Here is a 21,470-nt window from a genome sequence, read left to right on the forward strand (position 1 = left end):
GGATCTCATGTGAATGACAGGTTGCCCTGTCCTCGTGACAGTAAACGCATCATCATGAGAGAAGAAAAGAGATGTCGCTGCAGAGGCAAGGGAAGCTATTTTGATGAAAGATTACAAGGGCACCTGAAATAAAAAAAAAAAATAGTAATTATGTGTACGAATTAATCATTTACAGTATAATGAATACTTACAATATTCCATTAAAAAAAAAGTCAATTTTGATGACATAGGGCCGGCACAAACCCTCTTTTGGTGTTATAAAACTACTGTCAGGATTTACTAAAATGAGAAAATTAGCACTGAAAAGGCGTGGATAGGGTTATTTTGGTGGCTGACTTTATTGCATATGCATTTGTAGGAGTTTCCCTTTCAGATGCAAAATGTATGGGAGGAGAGTATTTAAATGAATCACGCAAGGTGATTTACCAAGGTTTACGCTCGTCAATTTACTGGTATTTGCGCCATTATTTACCGCCAAAAAAAGCGCGTCTTAAACCAAACGCTAACTGATTGATTGTATTTGTCATTATGGAAATGGTTCTTTAATTTGCGAGTCATCAGTAGATCACATGCAGAACTTTCCACTCCCATCAATGCTTTTTTGGAATTGCATTTGCATGCTAATTTGCTCTGTTTAGTAAATCTGCCCCATTGACCATTGTTTTTTTTTAAGGAGCTAATTTAACATCATGTTTTACATCATGTTCCAATGTTCTGTGTCAGCATTTTTCTGAAATGTTTCAGACTCTGAAAAGGTAACTAAAATGTTACCGCTCCTAATGAGGAAGAACATTGCCATGCTGACTGTTTGATATCTCACAGTGTGTGATTCACTGTCTCTTCACCAGTCTCTGTGTGAACTGACGCTCTTTAAGTTCTCTACTTGTGCCATTTATCAGTAGAGCTCCTCCAGGTGTCACTCACGGTCTGGCTCTTCTGTGTTTATTTTAGATCATTACTGGCAGGTATTTAGGCCCTCATTTTTATATATTTTCTCCAAAATACAAGTGCTCTAATCATTCTGATGTGATTGTTATGATTTATATAGTTGTATTTTAATAGAACAAAGGCAAAACGTGTTCTGGTGGGTTTCCCCTGGGAGTTGTTAGCACCTGAAAGGTTATGTTTCATAATATTACACCTTCAGGAGAAGTTGATGAAAATCAGAGGCCTGCAGGCTTTTTTCAAACATAGCTTTCTTGAATTTTCGCAGGAAATCTTACATTGTACATTTGAATCTGCATGTGCTATTAGAAACGATGAATCATGTAGAGCTGGATGGAGAGGATGAAAGCCGATAGAATTCCCAGACACGGCAGACGTGGTCCAGACTCTGTCTCTCTGGAGAGCTGGCTGATGTCTCCCTGGAGGGCAGAAATATGGCTGATAATGCCTGCGGTTCATGGCTCATCAAATACTTAAAGCAAAGTTCAGCCATGGGTTTCTCAGCAGACTCCCAGTAGAGTGACGGAGAGGGTTTACACTTATTATATACTTAAATACTTATTAATACTTACTACACTTTTTGTTGTTGTTTTTCACTTTTTGTTTGGATCAGTATAGTTGACATTTTCATATTGTAAGTTCTGTGACAAGGGTAAAACAATGAAATCTATGCATAAAGCTTTTTGAAAAGTAGCACAAATATGTTGAAGCCATAGTATAAAATCTTTAGTTTTATAGCTAAAGGTAATACATTGAAATCGAATTGTTTTGATCAAATTAAACACGCAAGACACTAAAGTTTCTATAGTTGAAGTGCCTGTTCGGTTCAGAAAGTAGGCCTATTGTATGATTCAAATGAAAGAGGCAGTGGGTTTTAGTGGCAGTGTATTAAATGAGTATATAATGAGCAATTGCAAATGTAAATATAAGGTGTAAATGTCATAGAGATGCGAGAGACAAAAAAAACTGTAAATTAGTTGTCTCTGGCGGACTGCCTGCTGCGATTCTGAATCTGGAGCTCTCTCTGAAGAATTATTTAATTAACAGCGTGTAATTCAGTTTATGGCTGAGAAGCGCATCAAATCATCTGCCAATAAGCATTACTGACATCCACAAACACATATGTGCAAAAACACTTCAGGCAGGGCTCTTTAAAGGTCCCTTTCTAAGCTTTCCTGTAGTGATATAGAGCCAAGCACATCAGTGAAGCGAACTCCGTTCACTTTAGACAGCCCTGTAAAAGTGTCCTCATTAAATATGCCTCTATGGAATTCTCCTGTCAACCCCAAACTGGACGTTTCTGTTTTGAGAAAGCAGCTCATTTTTGGGGCAAAGATATGCATCTCACCCAGGTCGTATTTTTGTTCCCAATAACGTGCAGAGGAACCCTTCGTTTCAGGGCTGGCAAAATCTGGAAGTTTTAATTTGCTCAGCTGTGTAAAGTCGATGGATGAAATGCACGGTCACGACGTGATGTATGCGAGAGAACCTCTGAACTCCTGGGGCCCGTAATTGCACTGCTGCATAACTTGCTGACCGTGTTCTTCAGACTCTGACTCAGCATATTTTGCTTCTCTGAAACTTATTTAGAAGCTTATTTAGGACCCTGAGTGGAAATCAGGGGACCACTAAACAAGTTCTCAACTAGCTCTCCATTGCATCTCTAACATTTTTTTGTATTTGTGACAGAGGCTTCCTAATGGCTCCATCGATGTGCACGACGACACCAGCAGGTGTTTGGAGCTGCAGGAACTGCTGGATAAGGCCAATAAGGAGCTGGCCCAAAACAGAGACCGGATCAGCGGCCTGACCAATCACATGTCCGAGCTTGAGACAGAACTGGCTACCGCCCGCAAAGACCTACTGAAGAGTGAAGAGCAGAGCGCCAAACACCAGAGGGACATACGCGAGGTTAGAATGATTGGGGGGAGAGGAAAGGGACAGAATGGGGACAGAACTATGAGGGCTTGTCTCAGGGAAGATACAGTGTCAGGCAGCAAGCACATTTTCTCAGCTCTGCTTTGTTTTCACTGAGAGACAGAAGGTTACAAATAATGCGATTGTGACTCATCCCTTGACGCGGTCTAAAGTTTAAAAAGGTAAAATCATTTACTTTGCACACCAGTACTTTTTTCAGTGAAACACAGATGATATTTTGCATAATATTCTAAATACATCTAAAGCGCTTTCACATCATGTTGCTCCTGGTTTGACACCAGCAACAAACAAACAAAATAATATTGGTTCTTGTATTGTGTAATCAAATATGACAATCCTGAATGAGATTTGAAAGCTACAGCGTAAGTGATTCTTTTCAGTGAAAAATGGCTTAAATTGTTCTTATATTGTTCTTTACCTAAAGCTATGTCATGGAACTAGTTTTATGATAATTGTATGATGTTTTTGTCATATTTGGAGCTTGTTATTATTACCGTCCACTTTCATTGTATAGAAGAGTAGCGTAAAGATTCTGTTTACCGCCAAAAATAGTCATATTGGTTAGAACATTTTTATTGTAATTATTTCTATTAAAGATAGTATCAGAACTATTGACAGATATTTTGTTCCATATTGTGACATCCAAGTGAAACGGATTGTCGAAAAAGAGAAAATGTGGGACTTGATAATAATTATCTGTTGGTAGTTGATTGGATAGAAGCAGATTTCAGTTGATTGGAAGTAAGGGTCGTTGTTTAAGTTTAAATACATTTCTATTTCATGCTGACTTTAAGCACCGTTTCATAGTTTAGAAAAACTTTCCCAAATGTCGTTGTAGTCTATTAAAGGTTTTCAAACTTCCCAAGGGTTTTTGTTTTCTCTTACTATGTGCCTGTTCGACAGGCGATGGCACAGAAGGAGGACATGGAAGAGCGAATCACAACGTTAGAAAAGCGTTACCTGGCCGCCCAGAGAGAAACCACCTCGATCCATGACCTGAATGACAAGCTAGAGAACGAGCTGGCCACCAAGGACTCACTTTACCGACAGGTACGCCAACCTTGAATCAGACCTGGGCTGATTTAAATAAGAGCCGTAGGTCAGTGCTGGTTGATGTCCCATAATTCAGTTGAGATGTTATCAGAGTCATGTTCCATCTGTGCTTGTCCGTATGAAGGGTGTGTGTTAGTCAGAGGGGGTTTAATTAGTACTAAACCAGCAGACTCATGTTGGAATCCTTCAGAATCCTACTGCCTGCTGAGAAGAGGCATGCTGGGAGAAAGCAGGTACCACCTGACTGTTTTAATATCCAGATCCATCATCTGGAGAAATAAAGAGGATTCCCAACTGCATTGATGTTGGTGCCAGTTTGGACAGAGTGTTTGTTCTGAATGCAGTGGGTATAAATATCTCAATAGAGATAGATAAATCAAGTATCTTGTTTAGACAGCATGAGTTTGTGATTTTGCGCTCCAGGCAGGACTGTCATCAGTGGGGACAACCAGGAGTGGACAGAGTGGGCAGACCCAATGAAATGTTGAATACTAGCGACAGCCCTGTTTAAGCAAATATTCTCATTGCATCACATTGATATTGCAGTGATGTACACTACTATTCAAAAGTGTGGGGTCAGTAAGGTTTTAAAACTTGTATTAATCAAGGAAGCATTAAATTGATCAAAAGTAAAGACATTCATAATGTTACAGAAGATTTCTATTTTAAATAAATGCTGTTCGTTAGGCGAATATTAAGCAGCACAACTGTTTTCAACATTGATAGAATGTGAAATGTTTCTTGAGCACCAAATCATCATATGAGAATGATTTCTTAAAGGGATAGTTCACCCAAAAATGAAAATTAGCCCATGATTTACACACCCTTAAGTCATCCTAGGTCTTCCAAGCTTTATAATGCTTTATAATATTTAAAACTTTAAACAGTAAAGTTCCAGCTGATGGCCTTCTGTGGAAAAGTGTTGAAAGTACCTTCTCGCAATTCAAGATGCGTACGCGACGTCTGACGAGCGTACCGTGTAACGGAAGCCTTTGATCGGCAGAGGCACTTTCAACACTTTTTCCATAATTTGAATACGGAAGGCGATCGGCCGAAACTTTACTTTATAAAGTTTTAAATATGGATATTTTTCTTACACAAACGCATCGATTCGCTTCAGAAGGCCTTTATTAACCTCCCGGAGCCGTGTGGAGCAGTTATTTGATGGACAGATGCATTTTTTATGGACTTCAAAAACTGCTATTATAATGTGTGGATTAGCCAGGACTTTTGTAATATAACTCCGATTTTATTCGTCTGAATATACACCTAGGATGACTTGAGGGTGAGTAAATCATGGGATAACTATCCCTTTAAGGATCATGTCAAGTCAAGTCAACTTTATTTATATAGCGCTTTTAACAATGTAGATTGTTTCAAAGCAGCTTTACAGTGTTAAACAGGAAAATAATGCAGCATAATTTTATCCAGCTGTATAGCCATTCTGGAAAAATTTCAAGTATCATACAGTGACAGTGTGGGCTTTAGATCAATAATTCGATCAGTAATTTAGTTTAAATGGTTAATTTAGTTTATTATTTAGATGTATTTCGATGTTTAGTTGAAAAATTGAATGTCCCCAAATTAATGTGACACTGAATACTGGAGTAATAATGCTTAAAACTGTTTGCCATCACAGGAATAAATTACATTTTAAAATATATTTGAATAGAAAACAATTACTGTAAATTGTAACAATATTTAACAATATTACTGTTTTACTGTATTTTTGATCAAATAAATGCAGCATTTTAAAATCTTACTGACCCCAAACATTTGAACGGTAGTGTATAATCCAGATTTTGATACTTTATCATGTCTTTATATTTTGTGTGTGTTGTGTATACACTGGTGGTTTGTTTTTATGTGCACTTATTTATTTTGTATTGTATGTGTGCTTCCTTTTTATATGTGTGGTATGTTTTTCGTTTATGTGTGTATGTTTGTGAGAACCTTGTGTGGACTTCCTTTGTGTGTCAATTCATATATTGGGTGTATAATATCTCAATATCTGTGCGTTCTCTAAAATTGGTGTGTTTATGGTGTCAACATGTGTATACACCCTCTGTTTGCCTTATTTTCGTGCCATTTGTGTGCACGTGTCTCTTTATCAGAGTGAGGAGAAGGTACGACACCTCCAGGAATTATTGGAGTTGGCGGAACAGCGGCTGCAGCAGACCATGAGGAAGGCGGAGACTCTGCCCGAGGTGGAGGCTGAACTGGCCCAGAGAGTGGCCGCCCTCACTAAGGCGAGTACTCAATCACTCCTCCAGACAACAGCAGCAGGAAAAAAAAATTAGAGAGTCAGTTCATGAGATTATTTTCTGTCAGGAAAACACCCTCTGAGATAGTGATGAAACAAAATGATAAGGTAAAGAAGGGCGGAAACTGACATGAAAAGATTACACAGCAGGATTAGATAAAAGATAAGCAACAAAAGGCTGTTCAAAAGACTTTTTAGCCTACTGAGACATGATTTAGTGTTCTATGATGGGTCAAGACCCAAATTTGGGTTGCAAATGCAACTAATTGCATATTAAGCAGATTCATATTAACGTTAAACGGTTAATGTATTAAGCAGACCAGGTTTTTTAATATGTCGATTTAGTTTTAATTGATGTTTATTTCAGTATTAGTTTTAGTCATTTTAGTACTTCAAGTTTTAATTTTAATTTAGGGTTCACATTTGTTGGTCGGTTCTGTTGTTTCTTTTGGTCTGGACCAAAAATAATGCTTTGAGCTCTTGATAAATTGTGGCATTTCTTTGTTGTTTAGAATCCAGTATTCCCCGTAATTCTTTTGTCTTTTATAGTTTAATAAAGAGCTCTGTCTCATCTTCTGTCTGAACATACCGTGTCATCTTTAATGAATGATGTGTAACTTTTACGTACCTTTTTCGAATTGCCTGTATACCACCTCCTTTTTTTGCGATATACGGAACTCGTGAAGAGCTTATGAAATGTGTAAACGAGTCAAAACAGCAGCTGCAAGGAATCAATTTTCGAAAATGTTTGGGACTATGCAGTTCTGATATATGGAGGTTTTCTTTAAGCGATTTTAGTGTGTCTTTACCGTGGTGGATCGCCACTTGGTGTCCAGTATAAAATCTGGATCCTGATGCAAAACCATTTGAGGATCACTGATTCAAACCATTCGTTTGGCAATGAGTTTTCCGACACAATGAGCCATGGTGCTCATGCAAGTTTGAGTCTGGCAGTATTTCTTTATCTTGTTCCAATTCCTCATTTCTGTGCAGTTTCTTGTTATAAGTAAAAAAAAAAGACCAAAATATAAAAATACAGCTGTACTGTTCATGATAAAGCACACCATTGCATCAGCCGTCAAACATGCACAGGTAGAGCAGATATTTCTCTTTTACAGACTTCCATCTCCTTTTCTTGCCAGTTTAGATAATCCTCACTTGGTCGCAGTCACGTTCCATCCAAGCATCAGCTGGAATTGTGGATGACAGTGTTTTTCCGAGGCAGCCAAATGTCTTGTCAGTGTGGCAGAGAGGCAGTGGGGTTTTGTTTATAGTCTTCCTAATGCAGCTAATTAAAAATGGCAACTTTTTGTCATTCTCAGTCGGTGGCATCCTGTCACACACCTCATGCTCCTAATGACACAAATCCATGGCCGGCCTTAAACCAGATGGAGACTTTCTCCTTCCTTAGATCCTATTTATTATACACAGAACATGCCATTATTGGACTATAGTCTACTTTAGTCAGGGAAGCTGAACTGTACAGCAATATGCACTAAACAGACTGTACATTTATGGCTAGTTATTATTTAAATATGGTTTATTCAAATATATGACAAGTAGATTTCTCCAACCAATAAGCTTAAAGCAATTTCTAAACCTTTCTTCTTAAAGGTGAAGTTTCTAATCCTTGAAGGTTTTAGCCCTGCTCTCTTTATACTAATGTTAGTGTTTCCTGCAGGCGGAGGAGCGTCATGGCAACATCGAAGAGCGTTTGCGCCAACTGGAGGCCCAGCTGGAGGAGAAGAACCAAGAGCTGGGCAGGGTGAGGACTGGGTTGGGGACATGACACCAAAAGGGAAGAGGGGTGTAGAGTGTGTCATTGAGAGAGTGAACGTTGGATAGAGAAAATATGAGATTGCTTGAAGGATGATAGGAGGGAGAAAATGAGGAAGTGTGTGTGGCTTTGGTTCATTATGTGTGGTTTTGATTTGTTTAAGTGCACATAAGAATGAACACTATAAAGAGGCACCAGTGTTGTTTTGAATGTGTGTGAATGTGTGGACACAATGTCTCCACATAACTCGAAATGCCTATTTCAAATGGTTCCCATTAAGGAAAATGGGTAACACTTTACAATAAGGTTTAATTAGTTAACATTAGTTAACTACATTGGTTAACATGAACTAATAATTAACTGCACTTCTATAGCATTTAGTATTATTAATTTATAATATTATTAATTTCAGCATTTACTAATACATTATTAAAATCAAATGTATTATTTGTTAACATTATTTAATGCACATGAACAAACAAAATGAACAGTTAACTAACGTTAACAAAGATGAACAAATACAGTAACAAATGTATTGCTCATAGTTAGTTCATGTAAGTTAATACATTTACTAATTTTAACAAATTAAACCTTATTGTAAAGTGTTACTGGAAAAGGCTTAATAAATTCATTAAATAAACAAAATATCAAAATGTAAAATAGCAAAAAGGTTTATATGAGTTATGTTTATGGTTAGGTTTAATGGTTGGGATAAGGGATATTAGCTGTAAAAATATTTGTTTAGCCATATTGTTTGTAATATTTATACAATATATATAATGTAGTAACACTTTCAATAAGGTTCCATTTGTTAACTACATAAGTTATATCATCAGCTAACAGTGAAAAACACTTCCAAGAAAATATATTAATCTTAGTTAATACATTAATAAAATCAATCATTAATAAAGCAATGAACAGTTATGTGTTTATATATAAATATTGTAAAAAATGTATTGCTAATTGTCAGTTAATGTTAGTTAATACATTAACTAATGTTACCTAATGGGATCGTATTGCAAAGTGTTACAATAATGAATTATAAACATATAATAATATTAAAATAAAATAAAATATATTATTTATTTATTTATATTTATTTATTTATTTTTATTTCATTATTAGCTCAGTGTCAGAAATGTTTAATTAGCCATTGTTTAGTGACAGATTAGTCCTAGCAGTTTGCATTATATTATACTAAATAAATATATATATATATAAATTTGTAAGTATATGGTTCTAATTAGATAGAAAACACATATGTGTTTAGGAAGACGTGAAGATGTTACCTATTGTACAATAGGTCTTGACCAGGCCTTCAGGCGGTGTGTTTGACCTCACAGTAGGGACTCTGAGATCTGACCACTCCGATTAGCCTGTGCTGCTTTGCCCGTTCTTTTGTGTTTCTCACACACAAACTGAGGCGTACAAAGATTGATAAGCTAGCACTCCTGTAAACACACACACACACACACACACACACACACACACACACACATATGCTGCTGTTCTGTGAATATGGGGCATTTTTTAGCTCATCTTGCAGATGAATTTCCCCACCCCCAGTGAGAGCAGAGCTGTAATTGGCTGCTATATTTGGATTTTGAATAATTCATGCATGGTTAATTTTCTCCTGCGTGTGAGCTGATGGTTGTAATGACTTAAAGCAGTCAAAGAGAGTCCTTATCTCCCTTCAGCCTTAATTAACCCTTGATACGTACACCTCAGACTGAGCTTTAGTTTGAATTCTTCCCCTGACAGTCACAAAGCTCTGTGTTGACTACATTTTAAAGGCCGTTTGCCACCAAAAGAAAATTAAGATTTTGTTGCCAGGCAACAGAGTGCCCATATCCCACCGCAACTGTGTTTAAAAGTCATCACCCCTGCATTCCACTACAAGGACTGTCGTTATTCATTCTCCAGAGGGATGATCACAAAATACACACCTTTAGAAAAATGTGAGAAGTTAGTATTAAATTCTAAAGCAAAATGTGAACTGTCAGAGTCAGCTGTGTTTTATTATCATGAACCAGACTTGAAAATCAGACAACTCCTTGAATATGTTCACAGAGCTTTAGGGTGTAACACTGCCCTCTATTGGTTATACTGTGCGTAATGTATATCAGAAATAAAATCCTATAGACATCTTCTAAAAATGTAAGAATCTAGTTTTTACTGCTAAAAGTAAGGAATTTGTTTCATACTTCCCCTTTTTTATCTTCTCTATTCGCTCCATCACTTTTTCTCAGGCTCGGCAGAGGGAGAAGATGAATGAGGAGCATAACAAACGTCTGTCTGACACTGTGGACCGTCTCCTCACCGAGTCCAATGAACGTCTTCAGCTGCACCTGAAGGAGCGCATGGCTGCGCTGGAGGACAAGGTGTGGATTTTACCATGCCCGTCTCCACATATACTGTACACAATTATTATCGCTTATTACTTCAAGCACCATTATCATCTGATGCTTAAAGTATTCAAACAGCACACAGCCACAAACAGGCATTCAATTTTCATCCTTAGGACAAAAACAAAAAAAGCATAAGATACAGTATTAAGAGCTATCTTCAGAAATAAAATTGTAATTACTTTTGGCAAATAGTTTTTCATTGCTGATTTTTCCTTTCTTAATACATTTACTGAATTATTTAAATGATTATTTAACCCTTGCAATGCATTAATACACTGTATACACCTGTCGCAAATTCCGGGTCTTTTTGGACCCGGTGGAACGTAAGCTTATAAGACAGTCATAACTTAATATTTTTAAACTAAAACTATATTATATCTGATCAATAGCTTCTCATTAATGTTACCATATTTTATGCTATTACTGCATTTACCCCCTTTTTATTAATAATAAAAAAAAATATTATTTGAAATTTAAAATGTTACCAGAACCACAGTAAAAACCAATGTGATTCAAGAAAATTCTCCTTTTTATGCTGCAATGGTTCATCAATAGGTTGCAGCCGAGTGAAATGTGGACTTCTCCTTTTTTGAACCCTCTTTCTATTTTAAAATTTTGACTATTTGGTCTATGAACTTTTGATCTACAAACAGACCTCAATTTAATTTGTCATTTTATTTTAATTTCAGAATTATTGTGTGTGCATGTACAATTATGTTTATAAACAAAATGCTTTTCAAGGTTTTTGAGTGTATTTTCATACACTACAAGGCTAAATGTGTTTTATAGAAGTAAAATAAAAATAAAAAAGGCAGCATAATTTCATGTGTAAAGTAACATATATAACATAGTATACTATACTATAGTAAATACAGTAAATTATTCTTAATAATAAACTATATATTCATTTATATTCATATATTCATACTAAACACTAAAGCTTTTTTTTAAATGTGTTATTTTTATGTACCTCTTCCTCGTCCAAACGGACCCAAATGCATTAGAAATGATTGAAAATAAGAAATTATTTTAAATAAATATTTCAAAAATTTGAGTGTAGCAGAATGTCCATATTTATACTCTGCCTACACCACTGAGAGTGCAAGGCCATATTCTAGGCATATACTGAAATGGTACAAGGAATAGTTTGTGATAAACAGATGTAAAGGTTCCCTATTCAGCTTGAATTAATAGAACCCCGTTTGTTTCTCTTTTGAGCTGTAAGCTGAGAGGACAGAACAGACTGTGAAAAAAATGAATGGCCAAATGTGAAGGGACAGGCTGAAGCACCACATGTAGAGAGAGAGAGAATGTGCATGTTATCGCATGCACAACCTGCTGCTTTAAGCTTTTATTAACTTAGTTTCTTCTGTTGTTGTTGTTGTTTTTTCTGTTACTGCCATCAAGAATGCACTCATCCATGATCTGGAGAATTCCCAAAAACAAATGGAGGAGTTCCATCACAACAAGGTACCACTGTTCATTAATATCACAAAGATCTGCAGAGCAACAGTCAGAGATTTTGCAATTGCCAGAAATAAATGAGTAGCATTAAGTGTATATGGACTTCTTATCAATGTACTGTATAAAGAAGTGTAAAAGTCAATATCCTGTGAACGGTCAGCATTTCTTTTATGTTTTTTCATTATTTTAAACAATCTTTTTGTCTTCACTGTCCTGCGTTATGACAATTATATTTTTAAAGCTGCAAATTATTTTTTTCACATAAGTGAAAAAAATATTTGTAGCTTAAAAAAAATGTGTTGCTAAAAAAAAAGTGTATGTATACATACATACACTACGTAACATGTCTTATTATTATCAGTTAAAAACTGTTTTAAAACTTCTTAATATGTTTTGTATTAATATTTAGCAGGATTATTTGATGAATACAAAGTCCAAAAGAACAGCATTTATTTAAAATTGAATCTTTTTGTAACATTATAAATGTATTTACTGTCACTTTTGATTCATTTAATGCACCCTTGGTGAATAAAATTTCTTTAAAATAATCGTATTGACCCCAAACTTTTGAACAGTAGTGTATTTTTAAAAGGAATTTTTAAAAATGTCTAATTTAAAAATGTTTTTTTAAATATTAGTCTCAATTCATTTAAGTACATAAAAGCAATTTTCCTAGTAATTGTAAAATAATTATATTGATCCGAGTTTGCTCGACTAATCAAGTGTTTTCTGGCTGTGTAGGAGAGGCTCATTGGGGAGATTGAGAAGTTACGGGCTGAACTCGATCATCTGAAGCGCAGGAGCGGGGCATTTGGAGACGGAACATATCCTAGGTGACATCCAGATTTAGAACGATGATTGTATTGTTATATAATTATACTAAAATATGAGCCCTGTTTTTATTTGGTCATTAAAAGTGATATGGCTGTAAACATGCAGTGAAGTGTCTGAGCCTTTTTTTCTGTCTCTCTCTGCTGTATTAGGTCTCATGTTGGCAGTGCCACAGACCTGCGGTTCTCGGTGGTGGAAGGTCAGGGAGATCATTACTCCTCCACAGGGGTCATACGACGGGCTCAGAAAGGTCGACTGGTGGCACTCAGGGATGAACCCACGAAGGTGCCAATGTCACACCTCTCCACATCTCACATCTGTCAATGTCTTAACCAAAACTTCTCTTCTTGTTCTCTGCACTAGAATGTAATAAATATAAGCAATAGCATAAATTGTGCATGTCATGAAATCATTGAGAATCCTTATTCTAAACTAATAGACATGAACATGAATGTTTATTCTTTCAGTCATATCTCTCTCTTTCTCTCTGTTCTTTTCTTTTGCCCCGTTGGATGTGTTTATTGTAAGTTCCGGGTTCTCTAATCCACAACAAAACATGTTTATAGCACATCAGATCTTGCTGAAACACTAAAATCTGGAAGCCTGATTCGAAAAAATCCTCAAAATATTGGTTTGTGCCCTGATCCATGTCTTTATTCCCAGATGCTGCCGATGGTGGAGCAGGATTGGGATCGCTCTCAACCTTCCAGCTTGCGGGCCAGCCGTACTCACCTGATGGGAAGCGACACCGAGCTGTCTGACTTGGACGATGAAGACCGTGAGACCATATTCAGCTCAGCCGATATGCTGTCCCCCAGCGGGCACTCAGACGCCCAGACGCTTGCCCTCATGCTACAAGAGCAGTTGGATGCCATCAATGAGGAGATCAGGTTGGGAATATTGGCTATTAAAGGAAGGCATAACATGACACCGCAGTGCCAGGGCATAGGCATTGTGCAGGGCAGTGCTACCTAGAACCACTCTGAAGAACACCTTACCTAGCTAACTACCTAGCAATGCCCTGGAATCGTTCATAACACATTAGCAACAGCCTGACAACCATTCACAACACCCTTGCACTGTGGCAGTGAGTTTTGCATGAATTAGCCCACTAATATAGCAATTTCACTGTTAACTGTTAAAATGACTAACCCCTAAGTTAGCAGCAAAAATGGGTCATTCAGAGTGTGTCATAATTATGATGTCAGAACTATCAACACATTATCATGTGACCACCCATATCAACACCTATTCAGTATTCATCATTAGGATGGGGGCGTTGTTACTCATTTAACTTGTGAAACGTTAGCCAATAAACAGCGGTTTGCATAGTCTTAGGGCCAGATTTACTAAACAGCAAATTAGCGTGAGAGCACAATTCCAAAAAAGCGCAGATGGGGGTGGAAAGTTCTTGGCGTGATCTACTGATGACTCGCAAATTAAAGAACATAGATGCAGCCGGATCATTTTCATAATGACCAACGCTATCTACCAAGAGCAGTACAAATTAGCGTTTGGTTTAAGACATGCTTTTTTTGGGCATGATTCATTTAAATACTCTCGTGCTATAAGTTTTGCGTCTGAAAGGGAAACTCCTACAAATGCATATGCAATAAGTTCAGCCACAAAAATAATCCTGTCCACGCCATTTCAGCGCAAATCTTTCACCACTTGTCTTTAGTAAATCCTGACAGTAGTTTTTTAAAGGTGGGGTAAGTGCTTTCTGGTAACCGATGTTGATATTTCATATCACCAAAACAAACACGCCCCTACCCCAAAAGGGTCTCTCCCCTATTTTGATAGCTCCGCCCCACACATACATACGCAACGCAGGCAACGACTATGGCGGAATCTGCTGTGCCAGCCAGCCGAGGGTATGATGCCATCAATAAGTGAAAGTAATGTGTGTTACTATGATAATGCAGGTCGAATGTTCAATGCAAAAGTCATTCCGTTACATCCCAAAAACACAAACACAGTTCTCATGAACAACTCGATGGCACGGACAAGACAGTCCAACTAACGAACATATTACAATTATGACAAGATTAGAGGGTTATAGCGATCACAAAAACACAAACAGTTCTCATGAACAACTCGATAGCACGAGCATGACAGACCAACTAACAAACATATTACAAATATGACAAGATTAGAGGGTTATATAACGATCACGAAAAGAGGAACAAAGGAAACAAAAATATACACTCACCTAAAGGATTATTAGGAACACCTGTTCAATTTCTCATTAATGCAATTATCTAATCAGCCAATCACATGGCTGTTGCTTCAATGCATTTAGGGGTGTGGTCCTGGTCAAGACAATCTCCTGAACTCCAAACTGAATGTCAGAATGGGAAAGAAAGGTGATTTAAGCAATTTTGAGCGTGGCATGGTTGTTGGTGCCAGACGGGCCGGTCTGAGTATTTCACAATCTGCTCAGTTACTGGGATTTTCATGCACAGCCATTTCTAGGGTTTTCAAAGAATGGTGTGAAAAGGGAAAAACATCCAGTATGCGGCAGTCCTGTGGGCAAAAATGCCTTGTTGATGCTAGAGGTCAGAGGAGAATGGGCCGACTGATTCAAGCTGATAGAAGAGCAACTTTGACTGAAATAACCACTCGTTACAACCGAGGTATGCAGCAAAGCATTTGTGAAGCCACAACACGCACAAACTTGAGGCGGATGGGCTACAACAGCAGAAGACCCCACCGGGTACCACTCATCTCCACTACAAATAGGAAAAAGAGGCTACAATTTGCACAAGCTCACCAAAATTGGACAGTTGAAGACTGTTGCCTCAACTGCAAGATGCTATCCTATAAATATGGGCCAACATTTCTAAAGAATGCTTTCAGCACCTTGTTGAATCAATGCCATGTTGAATTAAGGCAGTTCTGAAGGCGAAAGGGGGTCAAACACAGTATTAGTATGGTGTTCCTAATAATCCTTTAGGTGAGTGTATTAGATGTTTATTATTTTACTTTTCGGACACACTGCGAGCTGGCGCTTGAAACCGACTGGAAACAATGTGGAAATGAATGGGTCGTTATCATCGCTGAAGTGAACGACGATACGATTGCAAATGGACAAACAAGCGAACATGACACGAGCATATTCAAGCAAAAGCTAGCATATATTAGTTCTGTGAAACAAAACAAAACCAATATTACTCGCCTATCAAGAAGAAATAAAGCAACCTCGGCATTTGATTGCAGGCCTTAGCACTCCTTGAGTTCTCTCTAGCGCTGGAAAGCTGATCCGATATTTACACGGGTCCTACTTCTTGCCTGATCGTAAGCCTTCTTTTGTTCCATAGACATTTTCCACGTGTTTTTTATCTGCCCTCTCTCTCTTTCTGTCGTCACTCTGCTAATGCCGTCCTTTGTCGTGTCTTTTGAATAATGACGTGCACTGAGCGCTTTCTTCTCCCCGTCATTAGTAGACACGCCCCTTACTGCTGATTGGCTACAAGTTTGTTTTGGTCCTCGGCCCGAGACACTTTTATAGAGCATTTTTGAAATAACACTTACCCCACTTTTAATGCCAAAAGAGGGTTTGCGCTGGCTATTTAATTTCTTTTTGGTGCAAGAAACCTTGACTTACATTATAAGGAAATTATATGCTCGAAAAGTGTCAAATAAAGGTGCTTAAATGCCCCCTTAAAATAGCAGTAAAGTCCTTATCTCACGGATGTATTTCTAATCAGTTTGAACAGATTTTAATAAAAACTCTTTTACAGTTCACTCGGGGTTACACTTTACAATATTTGCTTTAGTATATGAGTACTTACAATTTCACAGATTGGATGATTTGCATGAGAAATAATCATCTGCCTCGATATCAGCTTAGAGCCTTCAAATGTAATTTGTCTTATTGATCGGAGCTTGTGCTTTAAATACATGCCTTGTTAAACACAGTCTTCAGACTGGTGACCAGTTAAAGCCAGAGTCAACTTTCTTCTCAAACTCACTGACCTTTTTCGGATTCACAATGACTTAGACCCTGCACGCTGAATAAAGGAGCACTTCTGCTTCTCTGTGCTCTGGCCGACTGCAGATATAACTAGAACGGTAACAGAAACTGTCAGGCAGTTTGAAAACTTCAGTTTAAATCCAAATAGTCCTCTGAAGCTTGTCCTGATACCGAGCTGTCTGGCTTCCTTTCAGCGGCACAAAGCGCTGGCGCTAGAACATCTGTCAAATATGGCGATATTTGTAAGTCTGTAAGCTGAATCTGCCCATCACACAGATTGATTCTGAGTTGTGGATGAATATAAATGCCAGACAATGGCAGAGCTATCACCTGAAATGTGCAGATAGTGATGACTCATGACCTGAGCTGTGGGTTCAACAGACAAAACTTCCACTGCATGAATACTAACGGATATCAATAGTAAGCGGAGTCATGATGACATTGAATACATTATGACCTTTAAGGCTATTAGTAGTGCATTTATGGTTTAACAATTACTAGCCGTCACTGTATAAAATTCATTATAAGATGTAACATAAGACATGAAATTAGATGATAATTATTTAAATGTTTATTCAATTCAATTAAAATTTATTTGTATAGCGCTTTTCACAATACACATTGTTTCAAAGCAGCTTTACAGAAAGTGCATTTCATAAATGTACACTGAAAAATGTTAGAAAGAGAATGTTAAAGAAAAATGTTAGAATAAGTTAATCAATCATGTATTATTTTAGGCCATAACAACGCTGGCGTTGAGTCGTCTCTTCACAGGCGTCGAGTCGTCTCATCACAGGTGTTGGGGCATCTGAAGTCTCCATGAGAGGCTGGATACAAACTGGAGCTGATGTGTATAACGTTTATGTGTATAACTTTTTTTAACTTTAAATATGTGACAGGTGACATAGTAACACGTTACAAGTACAAAATGTATGTATATACAATATTTATTTATTTATTTATTTTATATACCGGTAGTCTAAATAGTTTTGCAGTTCTATTTGGTTTTGTGCTAGTGGCACAGAAATTAGAAATTGCAGTTTCTCCCCGATGAAAAAAACGACCAACAAAAGCTTGGAAAAGGATGGCAGATGTGCTTACTGCTCTTCAGACACACTTGCGTTTGGCTTTGATTTGAAGTGTATTCTGCAGAGAATATGTGCTGTCTAGCGATGTGTGTGTTTTATGTAGGAAGTTTGAGTTCCTGCTGTCCATGTGCTGAGTGCTCTCTCTATCTCTCTCTCTTCTTCTGTTCTAGAATGATCCAGGTGGAGAGGGAATCAGCAGAGCTCCGGGCAGATGAGATTGAGAGTCGAGTGAACAGCGGCAGTATGGACGGCCTCAATGTGACCCTGCGGCCACGCTCCTCCATCCCCACCTCCGTCACCGCCCTCTCTCTGGCCAGTTCATCGCCTCCCGTCAGCGGCCGATCCACGCCAAAACTGACATCCGGTTCAGCGGCCCACGAGTTGGGCATCATGACCCTGGTGATCCTTGCTTCACACTGCAATGCTTTTAATTTGTGCTAACCCTATTAAATGTCCTTTTTCTAACACTGACAACACTTAATCATCTGTCACCCTGTATTTTTCCTCTGTCTCTTTCTTCCTGCTAACACTTTCAGCCTAGTGATTTAAGGAAACATCGCAGGAGAGTGGCTGTAAGTGTGTCTTCATCTCTAAATGACTGAACATCGGCTTGCTTGTGGCTAATTCAGTGTGTGCGTATTTAGCTTCTGTGGATAAAGTGAAGGAATTAAATATGATTTTGTGTGTTTATTTGTAGGTGACTAAGTATCAATGCGTTTCTGTTCAGAGGTGAAGATTTGGTGTAATGCTAATGTTAGGGGATATTGTGACAATGTTTTTTGTTTGTTTGTGTGTGTGTGTATGTGTGTGTTTTTGCTTTTCCTAGTCCCCTGTGGAAGCCAGAGAGGACAAAGCCACCATCAAGTGCGAGACGTCGCCCCCTTCCTCCCCCCGAAGTCTCAGACTAGACCAAATGAACTTCGCTCAACTAACAGGAAGCCTTGAGGATGGCCGAGGGTAAATGCACACACAAATACACAGACAGTCACATCTCAGGTGCTAATAGATCCCTCTCTGATTGAACAAGATGAGACATAATTTATCCAGCAGGCACACTTGAGAGTTTGTTACAGGCACTGACTCTCCCACACACACTCAACTGCTCTTGAGACTATGGGTCTAAAAACTAGTTAATTACTGTCAGCTTGCATTTGTTCAAGTCACTTGCAACCCACATTTGTCCTGTAATACACCTCCAGGTGTGTCATGCACAAACTCCCCACCCCCAGATCTTTGAGCTAAATGGGTTTTAATCATAACTTAAATCTTTGAAAATAAGTTGAATTTGCTTATTGTAGGTTTAAAAATAAAAATAAAAATATCTGAAACACATTTACATCTACATCTACGTCTACATCTACGTCTACATTTTTGCTCTTCAATAAAGTTATACCTTTGCAGCTTTGTTTGGTAAATGTATATATAGTATATGTATATAGTATATATATATATACTGTACACACACACACACACACACACACACTATTAGTAAAACGTGCTGATGTATTAGTAAGTTGTGGGAACAGTTTGGTAATTCATGGCCAATATATATATATATATATATATATATATATATATATATATATATATATATATATATATATATATATATATATATATATATATATATATATATATATATATATATATATATATATATATATATATATATATATATATATATATATATTTTCATAATGATTAAATATATATATATATATATATATATATATATATATATATATATATATATATATATATATATATATATATATATATATATATTTAATCATTATGAAAATCATTCTTAATATGTTGACTTGTTATATATTTGGTATATATACAGGGCTGTACAGTGCGACATATATGCTACAAATACGCGTGCCATACAGTTTATCATGTGAGACCGAGATCGTTTGTGTGAGGTGAGAATTTGTTAGGTGCTTGTGTGAGGTTATCTAGGGCTGCACGATGAACTGAAATTAATCCAAAATCACGATTTTTCTAGTGAGATTATGAAATCACTAAGACTTCAATTTTTAAATAAATAAATGTGCAGGTGAAGCGTGAGCACTGTTCAGGGCAGATCGATCGGTTCACAGTACATGCTGCGCCATCTCTGCAAGCGCTGCGAGTCATTAGCAGTTTAGTTCGAAACTGTCATGCATGGCACTGAGGTACCGAAACCCGACACTACCTGTAGCCAGGAGGTGGTTTGACTTCGGTGGCACTCGAACTGTGCCGTGATTCGCGTGAATGTGAAAGCAACGGACTCGGGTGCGCACTTCTTCAGGAAGAAAAGTAACCAGGGCATGTGTTTTAGCTGATTGCGAAGTATTTAGTTCAATAAAACACGTGTAAGGGATGATAGTGTTGATGATTTAGATATGAGCGAGAATGAGTCTACAGTGTATTCATGCAAAGCAAGTGAAAATCAGGGCAGCGAATGAATGGCAATCCACTGTTTCCTCTAAAGAGTCCGTTTGCAAGCAGCAGAAAGCCAACTTCATGCGGTGCATGTACAGTAAACCCAAGTGTCGTTCATTCAGCTGCGCATAATAGCACCAAATTAATAAAAAACACAATATAATTACCGCGGTCTGTTTTCTATCATGCGCCGTGCACGTTTGTGATGAGATGAACGCAAATACACCAGGGTTCGATAGAATCAAGTTGAGTGTGAAACCAGGCCAACGCTGCGAAAAGCCAAAAGCAACATGTGCCAAACATCTTTCCAAACTTGTTATGAGAAGCGTTTAATCGAGTGTTTGAAATAACCTACTTTTGAGATCGGATGTGCTTCACATCACAGAATGAGGCAGAAATTATATTATTTTATTATATTCTGTAAAGTGATTCGCGGTGTAGAGACATGAACACAAAATATTTCATGTTTTGTCTGGTCAACTTCATGTCATTTGTAAATATGCATCCTTTCCTGTCATTCAGACCTGCAACACATTTCTAAAAAAGTTGGGACAGTAAAGCATTTACCACTTTGTAATGTTGCCATTCCTTTTCACAACACTTAAAAGACGTTTATGGACGGAAGACACCAAGTGATGAAGTGTTTCAGGTGTAATTTTGTCCCATTCTTCCTGCAAACAAGTCTTAAGGTGGGCAACAGTACGGGGTCTTCGTTGTCGCATTTTGCGCTTCAAAATGTGCCACACATTCTCTATCGGAGACAGTTCGGGACTGCAGGCAGGCCAGTCAAGTACCCGTACCCTCTTCCTCCACAGCCACGACTTTGTAATGTGTGCATAATGTGGTTTTGCATTGTCTTGTTGAAATATGCATGGACGTCCCTGGAAAAGATGTCTTCTTGAAGGCAGCATATTATGCTCCAAAATCTCTATGTACTTTTCAGCATTAATGGTGCCTTCACAGAAGTGCAAGTTACCTTTGCCAAGGGCACTGACACAACCCCATACCATGACAGACCCTGGCTTTTGGACTTGTTGCTGGTAACAGTCTGGATGATCCTTTTCTTCTTTGGTCCGGAGCACACAGCGTCCATTCCTCCCAAAAAATACCTTAAATACTGATTAATCTGACCACAGTACACGTTTCCACTGTGTGATGGTCCATCCCAGATGCCTCCGAGCCCAGAGAAGTCGACGGTGCTTCTGGACACTGTTAACAAAGGGCTTCCTTTTGGCACAGTACAGTTTTAACTGGCATTTGTGGATGTAACTATGTATTGTGGTACTTGACAAAGGTTTGC

The 21,470-nt window shown here is 37.8% G+C and overlaps 1 protein-coding gene across 6 annotated transcripts in view; it reads left to right on the forward strand.

The window, feature by feature from the left end:
• The window catches only part of ppfia4 (PTPRF interacting protein alpha 4), a 139,301-nt gene that overhangs the window by 95,847 nt on the left and 21,984 nt on the right, over positions 1–21,470 (forward strand). For 3 of the 6 annotated variants that reach the window (XM_079844370.1, XM_079844371.1, XM_079844372.1), the window contains exons 6-17: positions 2,635–2,856; positions 3,799–3,933; positions 6,051–6,185; positions 7,881–7,964; positions 10,226–10,357; positions 11,792–11,854; positions 12,590–12,681; positions 12,832–12,964; positions 13,364–13,569; positions 17,914–18,142; positions 18,280–18,315; positions 18,570–18,700. In XM_079844370.1, coding sequence (XP_079700496.1) covers positions 2,635–2,856; positions 3,799–3,933; positions 6,051–6,185; positions 7,881–7,964; positions 10,226–10,357; positions 11,792–11,854; positions 12,590–12,681; positions 12,832–12,964; positions 13,364–13,569; positions 17,914–18,142; positions 18,280–18,315; positions 18,570–18,700 — 1,598 coding nt within the window. Of the gene's footprint in view, positions 1–2,634; positions 2,857–3,786; positions 3,934–6,050; positions 6,186–7,880; positions 7,965–10,225; positions 10,358–11,791; positions 11,855–12,589; positions 12,682–12,831; positions 12,965–13,342; positions 13,570–17,913; positions 18,143–18,279; positions 18,316–18,569; positions 18,701–21,470 lie in introns of all 6 variants that reach the window. The other 3 variants (XM_079844369.1, XM_079844368.1, XM_079844367.1) reach the window with 2 other exon arrangements.

This window comes from Gobio gobio, assembly GCF_949357685.1.
Source record: "Gobio gobio genome assembly, chromosome: 19".
Classification (NCBI taxonomy): domain Eukaryota; kingdom Metazoa; phylum Chordata; class Actinopteri; order Cypriniformes; family Gobionidae; genus Gobio; species Gobio gobio.